Source organism: Triturus cristatus, chromosome 2_1 (genome assembly GCF_964204655.1).
Source record: "Triturus cristatus chromosome 2_1, aTriCri1.1, whole genome shotgun sequence".
In the NCBI taxonomy this organism is placed as follows: domain Eukaryota; kingdom Metazoa; phylum Chordata; class Amphibia; order Caudata; family Salamandridae; genus Triturus; species Triturus cristatus.
In genome coordinates, this window is record NC_140581.1 from 476801195 (window position 1) to 476823832 (window position 22638).

Here is a 22638-nt window from a genome sequence, read left to right on the forward strand (position 1 = left end):
GATGTATCAAATCATACGACTAAGAACTACAGGAAGTAGAATGGGGCTCCTTAGAAATAAAGTGACAGAGGGGATTTTAATGATACCCTGTACAGCCAAAAGGTAAATACATAGGGTTTAACTTGGACAAAGTAAATCATGCTAGTCCTGAATGCCAAAGGGATTACAAAGGTTACTCTGGAAATATACAAAAAGCAGCACCTTCAGCTGGCATTAAGGGTGCATTCTATAGTATACTCCTACAACAGAATGTCTGATACTGCTTTTGAAAAGTTAGGATAATCATGTAAGACATTACAGTGAATTGTGCTATGAGGGGACGTGTTTGCTTAAGCAGCGGGAGATGGGTCTAACATAATCTTACTCAAAATGGTTAATTGGGTCAGGAATGAGTTAATGATAGACCGCCTGTTTAGATATCTGTTAAGGATGATATTGTCATTAAGGGCTAAGGATAGTACAATATGTCAACCTGTGATGTAAATGGGGGGGGCACGTGGTTATAGGTCACTCCTGCCATTTTGGTGAATCAATATCCACAGAGTGATGAAAATAACTCCGATGCGGTATAAGGGCATAACAAAATTTCAATACTGCCTTAGAGGCAGAGTGTTCTGATATCCTCCACCTCCGTACAACGTGTGGGGAAAGAAATTAAATACTGAAGATAACTTGGTGGACTGTTTGCTAAGTGTTCTACTTTTCAATACACCTAAAGGCTCCAGTGTTCTTGGGGGGCAGGAGAGGGGCATAGAAAGAGGGTGGAAACATTTAAGCAAATTAATGCTAGTTTTATGTCCAATTGTCTTTTCCAGTATAGGCAAGCTATAATATGCAATTTTTGAAACTTTATGAAGTGGTCTGCAATGGCAATGAAGGAATATAATACCATATCAATCAGAGAAGCCTCTCATGCCGGAGAACTTATTTTCTGATGAGTATTTTCTGGCTTTCTTGCCATTCTATTCGCTTTGTAGTTACAGATCATTACGGACTCTGAATTTGGAGACGCCCATTGTCAGTGTTTCCACCAATATTAAAGTTTCAAAATGGAATAGTTTTGTGAGTTACTGCACGCAACACCAAAGTCAATGCAGAACTGCTTACACTGAAGGTTTTCCAAACCTGTAAGACGAGATTTATTTGTCCTGCCTATAAACATTGATCAGATCTAATTAAATCTTTAAAACTTAGAAACTGTAGTGCATTTAAAAAAAAAAAATCTTACCTGACCATGCGGCATCGATGTCCAATAAGTCTGTTATAAGCGTCACCTAATTGGGTTACATCTTTACTGCTCCAAAGCCTTTCACCCACTGCACTGGCACGAGGCCTACAATAAATAAAACATATGTATGTATAAGATTTATTTAAACTCATTTCACACGCAGATGTAGATTTATAATTTACAGGAGTGTACCATGAATCATTATGCGCCCAAATCATAATGGTAAATATTTATGTGCAGATTTACACAATGTTATATTTATTCCTACACCTAGATGTAACTCTACACTTTTCTTTCCACCATTTCAGAGTGTAGATGTACATCCAGGTGTAGACCTGAATATCCCCACTCCTGAAAGGAGGGCTTGGAGCCTCCTACAACAGAGTTTACAGGTGTAAAGGTACTACGAATAACTTTACACCTGTTGGTGGAGGTTTCCCCTATTGAGGGAAAGTATGGTGACAATTATTTAAGTTTATTAAACTTACAAAAAAGTATATAAATATTTGAATGCATTATATAAAGCATGTCACAACACATTAACTCAAATTAAATGAATATATTTATCATTTAAAAAAATAAACAAAGATACATTACCAAGCCTCACTAGGATTTTAATTTTATTTTGTATTCAGTAAATTGTCCCAAGTTGGATTTAAGGTAACTAATTCTTACATTTATAATAAAAGAAATGTATTTTTAAATAAAGCATATTACTAACTTTTCAAATAATTATATATTTTTAAAATTTTAATATTTAACTACATTAACATTAGTTCCTGTGGGGTTCTATTTTATTTCTCGGTCACTGTTATTTTCTACGGGAATGTGTTTTAGTCTCTGTGGCTTGCAATGTGGCTTGCAATGTGTGGTGCTCTACATACTCAAGGCTGGAATGAAAGTACATTTGAGCCTGTTTACATTTTTAGGACTGTAGTAACTTTAGAAGTGTCGTTTGTGAATGACAATGGAGTTATTCTTTCATGGGTGCGTGTTTGTATAAGCATGTCTCTCTCTAAATCCCTCTCATTTATCTAAACCTCCTCCACTTTAGTAGTAGATACTACTCTTTTTCCTCACCACTTCCGCTAGTTCTTCCCACATTTACTATAAAACAGTACACTTACATGTGTGGAGATCTGTGCCAATGGAGAGGAGATTTCCACACAGAAAAGATAAGGAGAGAGAGATGGAGAGCTCCACCTGTAGGTCTGTGAATTGCATTTTGTAGAAAGGAAGTAGTACTACTTACCTTACTTCAAAATGCAGTTTGTGAATCGGGACTAAAGTAATTTCTTGGAACTCAAGGAACTAAAGGAAAGTATAAAATCTAAAGAGTACATGGAGAGATTATTGCTTTACAAGCGTTTAGACCTCTGAACTCTTGCATAGTCAAACCAAAACCTCATAAGATACTATTCTTTCAAAATACTGCTTACCATAATCTTGGGGTGAGGTTTGTTGCATCCACAAATTCACCCCAAAGGCAGGCTTCACCACCAATCACTAGCTTCTTCTGCTCTTCAGTGCCTGCATTTAGAAAATGCAGTAATTAAAACGTACTTCTGACAGACACCAATATATAAACATCGAAAGTGACATGTTTAACCACGGTCATCTTCACCGGTAATCAAGCTTTTTTGTTTGAACATTTAGATTCCTGTATTTGGCTCCATAGCTGAAAGAATACATTTGTAGAATTCACAATAGAACTGAACCATTGTTTCTAGTTCACCCTTTACTGCTGGGTGAAAGAACCAGAAATTAAAGCATTTGACTGCTCAGTGACAGTGCAAGTTTCCTTAAAGAGGGTAATGAGGTACTGCATACTCCATTCTCCTTCAACTATTGAAAACTCAAGAGAAACCCAGGCGGTGTCAAGGTGTGGTAGCTAATAGAATTGTGCATCTTAAGCGGGCATTCACACCTTTTGCAAGGTTTATTCCCATAGGGTGCATCCAATTTGTTTCATCTAAAATCTTCGGGATAATATACCAAACCCCATAAGAAAATACATTTACTATATCAATATTTAAAAGACTGTCAAAACAGTGATTTAGCATGAGCACTGTTAGAAATTAGACCGGTGACCTTGCCAAGGATGAAACCACTATGGTCACCGAAAAAACATCAGGTTACTGTATTAAAGCAATATGATGTGTTTGAATATAAGGTGTTCGCACTAGGCACTTTGTACTCTCCCCTGTCTTTTATTGGTATGTAACATTCCTAACTTTTAAATTGAGCTGCATAGCAGATGATGTGTTTGACAAATGATTGTAAGAGCTGCTATGTTAAGGAATATAATGAGCTAGCATCGGGCACCTTATCATGAATCCTTGTTTTTATAGTAATGCAATATTTTTTTGTGGACTGTTATAAGGGTGTTGGGATCAATAAATGCTTGGATGAGGGCAGTTAAATAAGTTACAATATAGTCACGTTTTATATAGAATGCGCTGTGCACTTCATTTTAAAGTTTTTATATTACTATTAAACTGAACTCCATATGAAGTCTATGTTATAAACCTTTGTGTCTTGAACTGTACTTTAAATTGCCATGGTACAATTCTAGAACTGATGGTTTCCTTTTATCTTTTTCCCAAAAAGATGGCACAAGAAAGTCTATTGAAATCAACCCAGTGTCTCGTATGAATTTTATCACAGAGGCATCTTTGTTCTAACCAATGGATTAAATGTTATAAAGCATGTAGAGGGTGAGCAGGCATTCGAAGTCTTATTTATACGCTCTTAAAGAATGAATTGGGTTAGTTTTCCCTTGTATTATTATTTTTGCATAATTTATCTAACCTGAAATGAAATTATTTTGCAATTTATACATACAGCTTTTTTTTTTACATGTACAGTATTATTAATTCTTTTTTAATCTTTCGATATTTTTAATTGTATGTGTTGATCGCAATATTCGTTTTGCCAAGTCGGCAATATATCAAACAAATAAACTTTAACGGAGTACTAAGCAACAGCCAGCGAAGTAACCCTTTAAAAATAAACAATTTCGCATACACAAACATTTTGTTCTTAAAATTCCACATCCAGATTCTGTGAATCAGTGAGTTTCAAAACGCCATATGCACTAAGGACAGTGCAAATTCTGTCAGTATGATGCAATTTCCACCTTCAAAATTTTTTGATTGATGGTAGCTTATGAAAATGCAGCTGTTTGTTAGTTTGATCTTCTGGAAACACATGTAAAAATAATCCTGCCTAAGGCAGGTGAAAAGTGCATTTCCAGGGCAGAAAGGGGAACATGCCCACATTTCATAGGAGTGGGAGAAACCGGTTTCTCCACAGGAAAGAATATTTTACCTCTGAAAGGAAAACGCTAGATTGAAAATGCACATTTCCAGATGATGTACTTTTATGAGTAATTTCTACCCTGTGAGATACACACATATGAACAATTTGGGAAGTGGAAGAACTCCAGAAAATGCTAGACTTGTTAATGTCCAGAGTTTCTCGTTTTTATTGTGAATCCCAATAAAGATCACAAATCAACTCTAAACAAAGGATGAGATCTACTGGAGTAGCTTTCCAATCAATGATAAATATGCCAAAAGTTTGTATTCATTTATTCTATAGAGCACCCATATCCTATCATTACCCATATTAGGGGAGAGGAGTTGGGCTACGGCTGTCGACCTCGAATCTGGGGAACTGGGTTCGAGTCTCAGCAATGACGCTGACCATCCTGTGATTCTGGGCAAATCCCTTCATCTCCCCTTGCCTAACAAAAATGAATGTGTCATGCAATGCAACTGGTGCTATGTAAAGCACTCCGATACCCGATTAGGGTCAAGTTTGCGCTATATAAAACTCTGTAAAAAAAACATAAAAAATAAAAATAATCAAAGCCTCATGGTGCTATCTGATCCTTAAACTCCCCCAGCCATAAGGCAGACTCTTGTCCATCAAACAAGGAAGGCCTTGAGCTCTCTGCAGCACATTAGAGGCTCACTGTGGAGATACAGAAGCAGATAATGCTATGGGCCAAAGGTAACGTGGACCCCTGGAAGCCAACAAAGCCTACTCAGGGGGTCCAAGGCTGCTTAGAAAATGAAATAATAAACGATTAATACAGTGTATATAAATAAAGGAAAAAAAATGTACAATTACATTTAAAACGTTCTGTAAAAATGAAGGGATTCGAAATTGTAGGCTAAAAATGTATTTTAGTATCCGCACATTGAATCGTGGGAGCAGTGCAAGTGCATCAAACAGAATCTGTATGGAAAAAAAGAGTGGCCTCAATTGAATTTAGAAAGGCTCCAACCTTTCCATTAAAGTTTGTATATATTCGTTTGTGAATTAAATAAAATATTTCATAATTTTGTTTGATGAAAGCTTTTATGTTTTGGTATATTGTTTTGAGATTCAAATCATTTAACTTGATTAAACAGCCATTTCCCCGCTTCAAGTAATGGAGTGGGGGTTCCTAGATTTCACTGATGATTGTCAAGATTTCCTCATGGAGGATGTGGGGAAAGGAGGAAGCAAGTAGGCGGTCGGCCAGGACCTTTGACAAAAGCGGCCTCTATCTTCATGGAGCAGTAAATTGAAAGTTTCGATAGGAACGCACATAGGTGACGAAACAGGTTGTTACGTATGATAAGCATTATAGAGGGGAAGGAGTGGTTCACATTGGAATGGGAACAAATAGTTTTTAGCACATGAATGGGATTCTTGTATGGCCCTGAAGAAAGAAAATTTGCCCAGTGATGTGTTGGGGAAATGAAACATGTTTCTGGTACGGAGTACCCCCCACCTATTTTAACCTGGTCAACGTACCCTAGACAATAAAAGTAAATCTTTAGGACCATTTAGACAATTTTAATCTTAGGACCCCCCAGCACATTCAAAGGGCACCCTTATATTACAGGGTGGAGCCAGTCTAGATACTCTAGGTACCTGGATGAGGACTCCATGATGAAGCATGCCACTGGGAATCCCAGTGAGTGAGAGTCTTTAAGACCCTAGGGAGTTCCCTTTGGATAGGAAAAGAGGGATGAATATAGCACCTTGGGGTTTCCTCAATAGTTAGGCTCTGGGAAGGCAAGCAAACCCCGATATGTCTTCTTACTCCACCCTTTGGAATTATTGTGAACAAGTAGCCAAGCCTTTAGAAAAGAGTTCTAGAGTTATGGAACTTGAGCATCTGCTATCCTCTCAAAATTCATGCCTTCCTATTTTGGAGAAGGCACAGGATACAGTTCAAGATGTTGAAGTGCTATGCTACACTCTGTAAATAGGTAATCTCAAGTGGAAGAATCCATGGGTTAAACTTCACCATATGCTGCTGGATTTAAGCAATGAAGACCTCACTAGAGGCAACGGGTACATCCCTAAAAAAGTAAATGGTGATAAGTTCTGCATTTGAGGCTTTTATACGTCAGAGCTTGAGCAGAAGGTTTCTGATGTTGAAGACACTTGAGCAAAAACTCGCTCCCAGCTGACAAAACGGATCAAAGAGATTGGATTTGTTAAAGCTCAACAGGATTTAGAAAATCTCTCCCTACATTGGAACCTATGGTTTGTGAGGTTCATAAAAGACAAAGAGAATGATACTACTGTGATCACAATGGTGAACTGAATTAAAACACATTTCTTCCATGTGCACAGAGTGCCATTTACAACTGCCAAGCAGAACACACTAATTGGACTGCACTGGTGAATTTTGAAGATTTTAGGGTTTAAAAAACAGATTCTAAAAAAAGGATTTAAGAAGCATTTATGATGCAGCGATCCTATTTTAAATACTTGGGCAGGAAGGTTTCATGTTTTCAATGTTAAGAATGAAGATCAGTCTTTTCTAGGTGTAAATCAGAAATCAAAGAAGTCAGAGCCTTGGAAAAGTACACTTCCAAATATATAGAAGGTTAAGTTCTGTTTGATAAGTACTGTGGGTGGTGGGGGTAGCATGACATTGTTGTAAATTGATTCAGCGTTATGCTAGATACAATTACAGATCCCTGAAGGTGTGCAAGACCTTTTTTCTTACTACTTACACAGGGTTACATTTAGGACAAACAGATTTTTGGTGCTGTAGAGAAAATTGCATTCTAATGTGCTGCTATAAAAAAATGCTAAGGGAAAAGCTGTGTTTACAGCATAGTTATTCATCAATGTGGCAGGCAGAGCACTCTCTCGCTCTCGGAGGGCTCTCCCGGGTCAAAGTGGAAGGTACTCAGTGGTCAAGTAGAGATTGGACTAAGAGGGCCATACAATATCCGATCTCTTGGTCTATGTTGGTAATAAAAGAAGAAGATCTCGTGATTGTATTACATCAAAATTTGTATAGCACAATCATACCATTTGGAGGCCGAACACACGTCATGGGCGGTTGGGAAGGTAGCTTACTTAGTGAGAAAATCCTTAGCAGTCGGCATTGATTTCCTGGGTAGTCTTTTGGGTGCATGGTTGAAAGTATGTTAGTTGTAATTAGGTCTATAAAGGTCATGCTGGGAGAAGTGTGTGAGGTATGGAGGTGTTATAAGCATTGCATTCTCCCTTAGTAATAGTATCTATATGGTGGTCAGCCTCTAGTCACTTCCCTGCCAAATTCTGATTTCATTGGAATTCATCTTTTTTATTGGGGGGTGGAAGGGGAGGGGTATATCGAGGGAGATAAACTGCTCATCGATTTGCAGTCTTCACATTCTAGAACTCAAAATAAGTAAAAAATAGAGTATATTTTTTTAAAACAAAGCTCTCCAAGATTGACTTAGTGGATCCGTGTAGATCACAATATACAGTAACACATCAAAATGTTTGTTCTGACATACAACTGTCTGAAGACTAGATAAAGAAAAAAATCTAAGTTATTGAGGGATGTGGGGTAGAAAATGTATTGGATTGCTTTAATTAATGCAGCTGTTCAGCCCAGATGGCATTTTGATCAGAGCATCTGACGGTTGAGCGTGTTACAGCTAGAACCAAAAAGTTTATTCCACATATTTGTGTAAATAACAGGGTCAGCAGATGTTACAAAACCATGGGAAGTTTTTAAAGCAACGCTTTGTGGGAGATTACCTTCTTCCAGATTGACTTCATGACTTAAAACCGGTCTCCTAACGTAGCTGTGAAGTGCTAGTAAGTCTATATTAGTTCTTAAAAGTCTGATTTACGCAGAAATTGGGAGAATGTTAATGCTGAGCGATTATTCCATCCACATGGTGGTGATCAATTGTCAGACCATTAGCCATCAGGTCTATGAAGACAATGAGGATGCAGACAAACCTTTAGAAAGGGACTGCTAGACAGAGGAAAAATAATTATCAGATCTAGTCTATTAAATATCCAAATACAGGAACAGTTGCTAAAGATTTGGATCCCATTAAAAGAATAGTTTTAGCTCATTATGATAAGATTTTATCACAGCAGATTGTAAAATAATGGGCAACATTTTAACCAAGAGAACATCCATACACATAGATGAGCTGGTTCACAGAGAACAAAACAGCTTGATATGGTCACAACATTTTGTATGAAACATCCAGTATCTGGCAGAAGCAATGGACTTGTTTTCCATTTTGCAAGAATAGCGACTTTAATGGTATTGATTGCAGAAAAGGTATTTGACCTGGAAGGGTTTGGTTTACTTTAACAATAAATAATTTTCTGTCTAACCCACCAGATAACTCAACTTTTTGTATCAAATTTCCTCCACTAGGATGCTGATCAATTCTCAAGAATTTTGTGCGGCGAAGGTCACTAAAGGGACACATCTGGGTTGTTCTCTTTCAAAAAACTGCTGGCACATAGATAATCTGCACCACATGTCCATTTACTCATGTACCAAGGTAGGGCTTGTTAAATGAAATGCAGATGACATAGCTTTGTTTTTGCAGAGACAAAACTCCACTAATTAAGACAGTACAGCATATCCAGGCATTCAAGTTCTATTCTTTAATCACCCAATTCAACTTCTACCCCATGTCTTGGGAGCCTACATGCTAGCAGGGGGTATGGTCAACTGAAAATCTGGTTAGGTTAAACAATCCTAATTTTGAAGCGGTTTCTTAAGCAAAATTACAGATTACGAATAGCACCAATTAAAATGCTCATTTGCCTTTCTGTATTATCATATTTACAGCATATTCAAAGGTTTTTGCAAATATTTTTTATTCTTTTAATAATGTACGTTTAAAGATACCACACTCATTTTTGACCATTTTGGAGAATAGACTTGTTCTTCTAAACATACAACTAAACGGATGCATCACTACCACAACCCTCAAATTTACTCAATTATGTCTAATACCGTGGGTGCTTTATTTCCATAATTCCTTATTCCAACTCCGGCTTAACCTGGAAAAATTATGTGAATTATTTTTTATTTTTCTTATTTCAGTAATGGCAGCAAGATAGCTTCATGGCCATAGTTCAGTTTATTGGGTAGTACTCTCCAGAAAGAAGGCTTGGGAAAAAGGAAAAGACAACCTTTTTTAAACATGCTAGAGGCCAGATTAAATATCATTGGAAATAAACCCTATCAAATTAATTTCAGATGGGTCTCAAACCGGTGAGGACTAGAATATAAACTTCTACAGGATCTGGTCAGAATTTGATGATTTTGTGGATCACACTCTTGATGAAGTATGTGGCCTTAACAGGCACGGTTTGGTTGCTGATAATTGCAGTGAATTGATAATTAAGGCAGATCTGTGCTGATTGGTTGTAGTTGATCTTAATTTTTGCTCTCTGGTAACAGCATTTAATTACATACAGGTTAATACATTTTATTTGTAATTTAAACATGGAGGATGACGTATAATTGTTGGCATATGGAATTTTGCAATAAAAAAAATTAAAATCCTAAATCAAACATATACAATTTCAAATTCACTCTAAATCAAACCATATTTGCCTGAGCATTTCATGTTTCAAATTATGGATTTCTCATGTGTTGCCAGTTTGCAAAGATCTTTTAAACAATCTTCAACTGCAATAAATCTTTTACATTTCTCCCACTTCAAAACCCCCATTCTTCGCTACCAGTAGAGCAAGAAAGATACATTCTAGGTGATTCCAAAACATTTTCTGTTAGTGTCAGAGTAAAGCAAAATGCATATAAGCATGTACAAGGATATACTCACCCTTATAGTTCAGAAACAAACACAAAAAAACCTGCCGAGCAGGTTGTGTATTTTCTCTTATGTTAATATTAAACCCATAGTAATCTACTCGATGTGATCTTCTGTTCCTAATGGAACTTTCAGAAGGTTGTAGAAATGACAAGATGGTTATAACCCTAGATTGAAATTGTAAATAAGGGCTGCAAAAACAAGCAGAAATCAGCAGTATTAACAATATCCCTTTTGGTAGTGGTAGCTGATTTTCTAACCATGCTCTCAATCTGCATTTTTAAATAGAAACTCTTCAGCTCAGGGACCCACATATGGGTTTGACTTTACGGTCACTGGTAAGCCATAATTATATTTTATTAAACCTAAAGGTTTTTTGCTATATAGCTGTAACAGTGAAACTAAAACCTTTACAGCAGCCTCAGATTGCACAATAGGCCACAAAAAGTTGAATCTAATCTCCAACAACCCAAAATATTAGTCAGTCATAACATTTCTTCTGCACAATAGTTGAAATACTAGAAAAGAACAAGTTACTTACCTTCAGTAATGCTCTTTCTGGTGGATACTCGATCAACAGATTCCCCACCTTGTGAATACCCTTCGGTGCCAGATTGGATTCAGAGATTTTTTTCAGAGCACTGCTCCCGCATGCCAGAATGGCTTTGTGCAGCTCCATGGCTCTGTTCTTTGTGTGCTGACATCAGTTGCTTTCTTGACTGTATGTGCCCCCGGATACGGAGCACAATGACTGATCAGATGTGATTGTGTGCAGATCTCTAGATTGGGACCTTTATCTATGGAAAAATACACCATTCTGCGAAATAGGGAGGTGAGAGGGTAGTGAGGAATCCACCAAAAAGAGTGTTACCAATGTTAAGTACCTTTGTATGGTTATAGATACTTAAAACCACCGATTCTTAACCTTGTGAATAGATACTAAAGTAGTACCTCCCAAGGTGGTGGGCCTGTGGGATGGCTTGGACCAAAAAGTCGTGCAGGACTGAATGGGCGAAATGTCCATACCGACGGAGCTGGCTGTCAAGGTAATAGTGCTTCGAGAACATATGCACTTATTACAATATACCAGCCTGACATATCATGGATAGGAACTTCGCAGGCTAACAGTGGTGGCAGCCTTGGCTCTGGTGGACTGAGCCCTTAAACCTTCAAAACGCTGCTTTTTAGCCAATATGTGGCAGATATTAATACACAGGACTATCCATCATGAAATGGTCTCCACCATCTTGCCTTTCTTTGCCCCAGAGAAAGCCTCAAAGAGCTGCTCATCCACCAAATGGTCCTTGGTACGATCAAGGGAAAAAGCTTGATGGTCTTTTCAGTTTGAAAATGGAGTGTCGCCTCCTCTTTTGAAGGATGAGGTGGAGCAAAGTATGTCTGACATGAAAAGCAGTCACAGCCTTAGTTGGGAACGCTTCTCTGGTCCGTAGCACCAATTTGTATGGAAAAAAGAAGGTGCTGTAACATGGTTGGGCTGAAAGAGACAGAAGCTCCCTCATGCCAAGAGCTGAAGTTATTGCAATGAGAAAGATGCAATCAGGATTTACAGAGCACAGCTAATCACCCAATTGGGCCTTTTGGAATTCTGGAAGTGAGGAGATAGACCGGAGCTGCATGGGAAGGCTGTTTGAAGTCTGTTGTGATAAAGGAGACAGAGCGTTCTCCACTCTGCTTGGGTAGATGCGGGGAGTGTGGGCAAGTGATAGGGAGGCACAGCTTAATCTTCTTGATGGAAGTTCGAGCTGTGGTTGATGTGCGCGAGTCCTTGGTTGTAGAAAGCCTTTTGGACCGTTGTGTGCATGGGTCAGCAGCTCGAATTAGCATCTCTTCTGTACGACGAGCCAGTGGATTTGCCTTAGGTGGGGTGTGATGTGTCGGGGGTAGAGGAGGAGTCTGGCTGCGGTGTTATGTATGGTTTGGAGTCTCTGTAAGAAATGTGTGGGGAGCCCTACGTAGAGAGCATTGCTGTAGTCCAGGTGGCTGGGGATGAGTACCCGTTTTTCTGTGCATTTCTTGAGCAGGGGTAGCCACTTGAAGATCTTTTGTGGCATGCACAGAAAGGAAGCAACCGGATTAGATAGCGTTGATCTGCAATTTCATGGTGAGCTGGTGGTCAATGAAGATTCCTAGGTTTGTGTGGTCAAAGGGTGTTGGTGCAGTTCCTAGATCCGATGACCGCCAGCAGTCATTCCATGGATTGCTGCTGTTGAAGAACATCAGTACTTCAGTCTTGCAGGTGTTCAGCTTCAGGCAGCTGTACTCCATCCAGTCTGAGACGCTGGTCATGCATCTGTGGAAGGTGGTCCTGGTGGTAGGATCATCAGTGTTTGAGAGGATGAATTGGGTGTTGTCTGCGTAGGATATTATGTTGAGACTGACATTTGATAATGTTGGCTAGTGGGATCATGTAGGCGTTGAAGAGTTTGGGGCTGAGGGATGGGCCCTGGGGGACACCGCAGACCATCTGTGTTCTTCTGATGAGGAAGGAGGTGATCTGGATCCTCTTGGATGCTGATGTGGTGGAGTCTTTTCAGTGTGTGGTGGGATACAGTGTTGAAGGCTGCCGAAAGGTCAAGGAGGAACAGGACTGCTGTTTCTCCTCGGTCGCGGAGGGTTTAGATGTAGTCTGACTTATCAGGGTGGTCTCGGTGTTGTGATTACTGTGGGAAAAGAACAATTGATGGACAGAATGTTGAACAATGTCAAACATTCCCCCCAGTACAGAGATCTGCGCCTAAATTCATCGTTTTTTGCTCCCCATGCAATTCCAGTTTGTACCCAGCCATTTGCAAATCAGTCTTGACCCTGCTCCCAGTGGGAACAGTCCAGACCGAACAGGCCAGGCCAGGTCCTCTCAGGACTGGAAACAAGCATCTTAGGACTGGTTTTGGGGCTTCACCGCTAATCAGCCAAGCTAGCTTGACTCCAGTGGCATGGAGAACACAGACCCTTGTCTCAGGAAAAGCCAGTTCCAGAGGAACAGAACCTCCTGGTACAGGGCTAATGACCTTGTTGCAATACCACTTGGCAGGGTTGTCTGCAAGGACCCAGACCAGCCTCCCTTTGATGGTTGGAAGAAAGGCTTTAAATGCCAAGTGAATGGCTTGCAACTCAAAGAAACTGATATGAAGCTGAGTCTCCAGTGAAGACCAGAGTCCTCTGTTCGCCAACTCGCCCAGATAACCTCTCAAACAGTGATGAGTGTCACCACAGTCTGCTTTGGGTGGAGGTCGAGAAGCCACCACTGCAGGTCTTTTGCAGTCTCCTACGAAAAATCGGTGGTATCTTACAGGTTCCCTTATTGCTGGCCCCACAGAGACTTCAGATCCCACTGACAGGCATAATGTAGGAGGCAAAGAGGTTAAGAAATCTCAGAACCACTCTCACTGACATCCATTTCAGAGGTTGAAACATTGGGATCATAGCCTGAATTTCCAGGACTCGTTGACCAACGGTGAAGGCTCGAAACAGCACTTTATCCAGAATAGGTAAATTGAACCGGAGCCTCTGGAAAGGAGTCAGGTGTGACCTTGGCACGTTGATTGAGAATCCTCAAAGAGGTTAGAAGGTTTGCAGTCATCTGGAGGTGGCCTATAACGGACTCTGTCCGCCTTCAACAGCTAGTCATCAAAGTAGTAAAGGACAGGTATACCCAATCTCTGAAGATGCACTGCAACCACTGTCATCACGTCAGTCAACACCGAAGGGGCACTTGCGAGTTCAAAGTGGAGCAGAGAAACCTGAAAATAATCTTGGCCCACTTTGAACTGCAGGAAACTAAACGAATGTGCCCTGCAGGAAGAGAATATGAAAATAAGCATCCTGCACATCTAGCGCTATCATTCAGTCTCCTACATCCAGGGCAGATAGAACCTGGGCCAGCATGGGCATCTTGAATTTATTCTTTATCAGGAAGAAGTTGAGGACGAAGATCTAAAAGAGGACGAAGGCTTTTGACCTTCTTCAGCACCAGGAAATATGGATTAAAATCCAGAACACGCTCCATGGCTACTTTGTCAAAAAGAGCATGGACGTTTTGCTGCAGAATGGACAAATGGTTCCCCAAAAGCGGCTCTTATGTAGATGGAATATGAAGTGGATCTAACCGGAATAGCAGGGCGTAACCATGACTATTTGCAGAACTCACTTTTGGGATGTAATGCTCTGCCACCTTTATCAAAGAGTGGCACCTGCAGTTGAGAGAAAACTAAAGCAGGTTGGGCAGGGGACTGGGCAGCATGTTGCCCTTGCTAGCCTGGGTGTTCGGTGGATCTCGGACCTCAAAAGCATGGGGTTGGGAGGGAGAGGGTTCTGCTACTAGGGTGGTAGACCTTTTTGTGGTTTGTTAGCCTAACTTCATCTGAAGCCTTAAATGATGGTATTGTTGGGGATACTGCTGGAGGAGCTCAAATGCCCAGGCAGCATGCTCTAGCTCTCCTTGCCAAGTCTGTTGCTCTCCAAAGAGACCTGTTCAATCCAAGGCAAGTGCCTGATTTGAATGGCTTTTTGGTAAATGTAAATGTAAATGTAGGATGAGGTTCTGCAACTTGGAGACATAGCGGAGTTGTTCATACTAAACAGAGGAAGAAGCTGATGTGTTTAACTGTTTTAATCTAAAAATCCGCTCTAGGACGTCCCAGTATTCAAATGTAAATTTAATATAGTCACGCAAAGCATGATTTATAGTCCCGCACAGCATGATTTCCGGTCCATTCTCGTCCTCTTAGTCTGATATCCAAGTGAAAAAGGTTACTCAAATCCCCAGGCAGCCCAAACATAATATCCTTTGCACCGATACCCAACTGATCCTCTCCCTCACCAACGACCCCGCCACCGCCAGAGCCAGCTTCCAGGAAGGAATGAAAGACGTCACGGAATGGATGAAGCTCAGCCGTCTGAAGCTGAACTCAGACAAAACGGAAGTCCTCATCCTCGGACCATCCTCCTCCACCTGGGACGACTCCTGGTGGCCCCCTGCTCTGGGCACCGCCCCCAAGCCAACGGACCACACACGCAACCTGGGTTTCATCCTGGACTCCTCCCTCACGATGACCAAGCAAGTCAACGCCGTTACATCTTCCTGCTTCAACACCCTCCGCATGCTCCGAAAGATCTTCCGGTGGATCCCCACTGGAACCAGGAAGACAGTCACCCAGGCCATCGTTACCAGCCGACTGGACTACAGGAACGGCCTCTACGCTGGGACCACCGCCAAACTACAGAAAAGACTCCAGCGCATTCAGAACGCAGCTGCACGACTCATCCTGGACATTCCCCGACACAGCCACATCTCTGCACACCTGAGAGACCTACACTGGCTCCCCGTCAGCAAGAGGATCACCTTCAGACTCCTCACCCACGCACACAAGGCTCTCCACGACACGGGCCCCGAATACCTCAATTCCCGCCTCACGTTCTACACACCTACCCGCCAGCTCCGCTCCACCAGCCTCGCCACCGTCCCACGGATTCACAGAGCCACCACCGGAGGAAGATCTTTCTCCTACCTGGCGGCCAAGACGTGGAACTCCCTCCCCACCCCCCTTCGACTGACCCAGGACCATCTCTCCTTCAGGAAGCACCTCAAGACCTGGCTTTGAGCAGTAGAGGCACCCCCCTCCCAGCGCCTTGAGACCCTCGCGGGTGAATAGCGAGCTCTACAAATGTCCCGATTGATCGATACTGCCTAGCACCTGTGTTCATTCTAGTATTTGGGTTATTGTCAAAATGGAATTGTGAATAGGAGTAACAAGTGTTCAAATGTTTGTGTATTGCTCCAGTTACAGACATCAGGTTCAAGGATGATGGAAGGATAGGTTTGAAAGGAAATCTACCTAGAATCAAAATAAAGCCATCATTCTTTTACAAAAATATCTCCCAAAAAAGTTGGTGGTTCAGAAAGTGGCAGAATTCTCTCTATACCACTTTAGAGCAGAAAGCGGGTATAGGGCATTTGCTAAAGCTCTAAATCTATAGGAGACAACATACACTATTACATTACCTGGTGCTGCTGGACATACATTTTCCTCTATCCCGTTGCATGTGCCAGTTATTACCAGACTTCTTGGAAGAATTATCTGCCAGACAACCATAAAACAAACTTGTGAAACAGTTGGAATGATTAAGTCAGACAATTGCTGTGTGTCCACATACTTAGAGCTCTTGGCAAACTCACCTGCTGACCCTTGTCAAACCTGCTCAGTGGCATCCTGACTGGACAGAAGGGAATAGAGAGCAAAATAATGTCAGCCCCATCACAGCAGCGCATGGTTTGGAGCTTCCTTGCCACAATGCACCAACCATACACTTGGTATAGCACATACAGGCAAAAGAGGAAGGCCAGAGGCACTTTCAGCCTGCTCGGAAAGCAGGCTTACAAGGGTTTAAAAACAGAGGCAAATGGCCCTTACATTACAGATAGAGCACAAGAACGTTTTGCGAAGCGCCCATGTCCGGATGGAGAATAAACAAAAAAGTTAACAAAACTGGAGTGTTTCCGTGGTACCAGAGATGTGCAATATGTTAAATACGTAAAATGAGTAAGAACAGTTTCACTGAATTCAAATTATTTAAAAAAACAACAAAAGAAAGTCTCCTACCTCTGTTGTATGGACTTACCTTCATTTAGTGAGACTACGATGAGCGACAGAAATGAGATCGTAATGAACACTGGTATGCATTTAAACAAATATGAATATTAAATATTAAATGTCTTAGAAACACAGGTGACTATTAAATCAACATTCATATTGTTCATAATTGTGTTAACTACACAGCTCAAAGAATTGAGAAGAAATGCCAACTACAACAAAAATATAATCTTTTAAAATGTACATATGTCCTATATTGGATGAATGAACTAAATTTAGTACAGCAGAGTGTGCTATATAAAACTCAACACTGCAGCAAATAAATACTGCAGCTGAAGAAAATTCTCACTGCAGATCTTAAAAAAACAACTATCAATTCCGTTGTGTTCAAACACACCATTGAAGTTTGTTGGTTCAACTGCGTAGATCTGGTGCCAGTCCTGACCATATGCGATGAAGTTTAGGTACCATGGAGCAGTAAGGATGGCATGATATCCAGCAGATGTTACTGCTGCCAATTCTTCTTGATACTTGGCTTGTATCCAGACTTCAATTATGGTATCCAAATTCAGCTGAGAAATTTAAATATACACCTACATTATGTACAGCTGCCACAAAATTCACAAAAAAGATACAGCTGCTAATGGTCTATGCGGACGGAAGTTTAACAGTAGCACGCATACGCAAATTCTTCCATAATCAACTTGCCCAACATTTTTAAAAACAAAGTCCAATTAAATAGAATGAGTTGGGTGTACAAAATAGTTATATTGAAGATAAGGCAAATTGAGAAAGTAGGGAAGTAAGAGCTTGGAGAGAGGTAAGCAGAAAGAGGTGTTTAAGACTAATGACAGAACCCAGAGTCTGACCACCAAAGTCAAAAATATATAGCAAAATTATAGTCCGTAAATCAGGCTATTACTGATAATGGCTTATAGAGAAAATTTCCATGTATGGCATAATGTTCTTTTTTGTGTATTATAGTAAGGAAGATGTTTATATCCTAATACTCCTGTCTAACCTGGATATGTGAAAGGATCTAAACATTTAGGAATGGTGCCGTATTTTATAGATTGTTATGCCTTAGTAGTTTATTGTAGGCACTGATAATTTTAAATTGATAGACAAAATAAGCATAAACTGGATAACTACAGATAAGTCAGTTTAACAAATGCTAGTTCGAGTGGCCAAATATACACTTTTATATCCCCAAGATCTCAAAAGGCACAGAGTTCACTATCCAACAAAGGATTATATTACAAAACTTTCCTCTTTTTAGATTTTAAATGAGGGAGAGATTTCTAGAGCTCCTGAGCAACACAACTCAGTACAAGAAATAGCCATGTTTCATGGTGAAAGATCTATCTGGTGATCAAAGAAAAGTCTTTCCCCAAGTCAATCCATAAACCGGTTATTGGAATCAGTTTATATGTTACAGAGCCAGATTACACTATTGTAATGATGAATACCCACTGGTGGGTACAACACTGGCTTATGAATCAATGAAAGAATGTGGCTCTTGTGGTTGTTTTGGTAGGTTCTGAAGTTTCCCATTGCAAGTGTTGCTTTTCTTTTGCAATGTAAATTTGCAAGCAATTAGCAATTAGCTATTTATAGGCAAGTAAAGGTATCTTGGAGTCTTTGTCCCGTAGTTTGTCCTTTTTGTTCAGCATTAGCAATAGGTACTTGAGATTTGAGCCAAATATGAAAATTGGGAATACTAACTGTTCTCAGTCTGTATTTTGAAATTCAGTGCCTGTACACATTCTATATCAATTTCTCTTGTAGAGAGACTAACACTTCCATGACGATACAAAATACATTTTATCCATGGTTCCTATGCAATTGTGCACAGTGCAGAAGTTGTAGTACCCAGAATGTATGCTTTTTTTAAACTCTGGCATATTTCCTTGTTTTACATAGTTTGCAAAGGTTATGCTAGTGCACAGAAACTGAACTCTACTAGAACAGTATTCTGTGGTGAAGCGGACAGTAGTAGAAATTTCAAAAATGTTATAATCCTGAGGAGTTGCTGATCTGTATAAATAGGGAAGCGGGCGCAAGACAGTGGAGGTACATCAATGTTTTTATAGTTCCAGCATGCGTCGCCATTGCTATGACTTCTGCAAAACATGTCTGCAATTGAAAGGTATGCTACACATCAGTCTGAGCCTCGAGCTTTAAGTGGTGGCCCCTTCTTCATAACAGCAATTTAACAATGTTGTGGTTAGCTACTTAGGGTTATTGCTATATTCCTTTACAGATGATCATACAAGAGCAAAAGGCAACCCAAGATCCAGGTGAAACAAAAACCTTAAGAACATTGCTGTCTCTCAACAATTTATGTGGGATCAGCCACGAAAGAGACATAATATTGTATAGCTTAATCCGAGCCACAAATTTGTCCTTTGCAAAACTTGTTCTGAATAATGGTGATTGCCATCCATACTTCACATGCACAAGAAGGAATCTGTTCAGGAGGGCATTTACCATCTGGCTGAAAAAAGGCTTCATATGTTTGTGCTAGGAGGTGAAGCAGCGTGCTCCCACCGCCCTTCTGTTTAAAAAGGCTCCCTTGAGCCACTGAGCTGACGAGATCTTGGAGATGCATCTGTGCGCCAGGGAGAGGTACAGAGACAGGAGGATTGTGGCAACTTTCTCAGCAACCCCAGATGAATTTCATTTCTCTATACTGATTAAGGATAATATACGGAAACACGTGTCTAGAGATTCACAGCACTAACCTGCACCAACTTTGGTGAAACACTTCAACAAAAATTCAAGTAAGCGTTTAAACTGAACTGTTGATTTACCATGAAGTATCATGCTGTGCTGGGAGGTGAAGCAGTGTGCTCCCATCCCCAATACGTTTACACAAGTTGAAAGATGATGGCAACAAGGAATGTGAAGCATGTATGCCACACAGACTGGAATGAACAGGACCTGAACATGGGGCATAGATAACCTCAACCAAGTGGCAAACTACCAGTGCACAATAAAGAAAATATACTAGGCTAGATAACGTGTTTGGTGTGTTACGTTCGGATTTAAGTGGTATAACAGCCATTCTGCTTTTAGTGAGGAGTTTACTATCCATAAGATATGTGATATATTAAGCAGCAAACAGGAGCGTTCCTAAATGTCCTATGTAAATTATGGTAATATGACATCCGTGGAAAGTGAATCCAACTGTCAATTGATAGCAATGCACTACAAAATGCCAGGCGCTAGCCTCCAGCTCACTGCATTGATACCAAGGGGGTTGGAAAATAGTACGAGGCAACTGTTTGTAACACTCTAGTACACTAGTACGGTGACAGCTTTTTAATCAAGAAAGGGAGAGCACCAGAGAGGGATCTATGGGCAACTCATAACACTTTACATATCGCCATCATGGATACAGGGGGCCAATATGGATCAGCCACTACTGGAGTAATGTGGCCATGGGGAAGGTGGGGATAGTCTATTCCAAAGGGGCAGCATCTTGCAACATTGCAGTTTTAGATATTACATGTGGAGTTTCTAAAACAGACACAGACATATAACAAAGATAACACTAATGACAAAATTGACTGCATTTGATAAGGAAAAAATAGGTCGAGAAACAATCTTTTTAGTCACTGCAGTAGAATGGTCTATCTTAACCAAATGTTTGCATAGAAATGCAAGAGAATGGCAACACTAACAGGATTTCTACATGTTTGTTGCATTTGAAAATACACCATTTGAAAATACACTGGCTTCAGTTGCCAAATATCCTGGAGCTTGACGTTGTTGCTCACATCTATCAATATCTTCCCTTTGGATTAAGCTTCAAGTAGCTCTGATCTACCCGTTGCAGGAGGCCGAAACTGCATTGTGAAAAGACTTGAGACTCTAGTTGACTTTGGGTTCAGGCGAAGTTTAATTAGGGAATGATCTGTATAACTATCAAAATAAGCCACAAGATCCAATTAGGCAAATGTGGGCAAAGAACACATTAAAAATAGTGATGAAAGTACAGGGCCAGTAGGACCCTACACATAAAAATAAAGAGAATGGGCTGAAACCCCGGTTGTACTTGGGAGTTTGAGAGAAATGAGAAAATCACTAATAGTCTCCAGAGAGAATATTTAAAATGGGATGGCAATTAGTAAGATCATGTGTGTCTGATATAGGTTTTTCCAGAAGCTGTGTCAATCTAGCATACTTGCAATGAGAAATTAATGCAAGGCATCATGTTATTACCAGCACTTGGATCAGGTTGCAATCCTTTTTAAAATTAATGTAAAAAGGTTTAAAGAGCCACAAATTTAGCAGCATTGGCTGCACACAACTAATACTAATACCTATTGGAAAGGCAGTGGAGTATTCTACTCAGGGAATGGAGGGTCAGTCAATAGCTTAAATTGGTAGCTCTTATTTATAAGAGTTTTAGCCTAATTCTAGAGCTAGGACTATAAGCTACATCTCTAGATTTCAAGGTCAGCAAATTAGCCACTGTATCACATCTTCCATGGTCTCCAGAGGCTCTCGGTAGAAGAAAGATGCACATGAGGATGACTTTGTCCAACAAAAAAAGAAAATCAAATGTCCTGGGAGACAAGGATCCTGATTGGCTGAAGATCACACACCTAGTTCCATGAGCCACACATGCAAATGCATCCGGCATAATTTGAGCACACCTTGGACACAGACAATAAGTCTGAAATCACCGCCACAAAATTATATAAGTCTGGGCATGGAAATGAAGCCTTGACAAATACTCTTTCAAGAAAGTGGAACAGGCCACTGCCCTGCAGAACTCTTAATTCAACATCAACCCAATGACAATCTCAGATGGGTATGGATCAGAAAATATTTTTTAGGTTGCTTGTTGACCGATCGACTCGGTTTTTGTTTAGACAGTGATAGCATTTGGTAGAGGGTGTTCAAAGTCTCCCAAGGAGAAAGCGACCAGGTACTCTCCAGATTGAAGCATTGCACAGTTAACCGGATAAAGATTCAGGTGGAGAGGAGCATCCTGTACGAATATCAGTCATCCTATGCCACAGATCTCAGTACTGTCCTGTAACCACTCCAGCTGTGGAAATAGATATCCTAGAGGACAATAACCGAATGCATCCCAGAGCCCCCATCCTGAAAGTTTCATTGGTAAGGTGGATGGCCAGAATAGTACACAAACCCACAACTTCCTCTTATCCTCTCTGAAGAACCTGGACTAAAACTCTAAAATGACCCCATCATAGGAGCCCTCTATGGCCTCTAGATCCAACAGTTTCTACAGCTTTACTAGAAGTTCTTAAATGAGGCAGGATAGGAGTGGAAAGATTGTGATGCAGAGCAAGATGAACCAGGTAGTCTGAAGCCATGACCCATCACTAGCAGGGTCCATCTATCCTGGATAAAGGCCATTAAGGAAGAAAGGTGGGGGGTACATCTTCCTTCAATTAAAGATGAATGTTCCATAATCCATTAACTGCAGGAGACTGCTCAACTTGCACTCAGAGTTCACTGTGACCTCGTATTGTTTTGGGAGTACCAGAACGTTGCCTCTGTTTCAACCGATGCTACTTCCCTGAAGCTGTTGGTGGGTCTTCCCCAGCAGTTTTGGCAGTTACGAAGAACTAAAACCCTTGAAGGTAATGCATCTTGTTGTAAAAGAATGACACCATTCAATGCAAGGGCACAGACACAACCTAACTAAAATTCACAC

General features: G+C 40.5%; 1 protein-coding gene across 3 annotated transcripts in view; it reads right to left on the reverse strand.

Annotated features, from left to right (window-relative positions):
- HEXB (hexosaminidase subunit beta) overlaps positions 1–22638 on the reverse strand; it is a 285155-nt gene that overhangs the window by 38951 nt on the left and 223566 nt on the right. For 2 of the 3 annotated variants that reach the window (XM_085632321.1, XM_085632322.1), the window contains exons 12-13: positions 2668–2758; positions 1229–1333 (exon numbers count right to left, since the gene is read on the reverse strand). In XM_085632321.1, coding sequence (XP_085488447.1) covers positions 1229–1333; positions 2668–2758 — 196 coding nt within the window. Of the gene's footprint in view, positions 1–1228; positions 1334–2667; positions 2759–17340; positions 17516–22638 lie in introns of all 3 variants that reach the window. The other variant, XM_085632320.1, reaches the window with a different exon arrangement.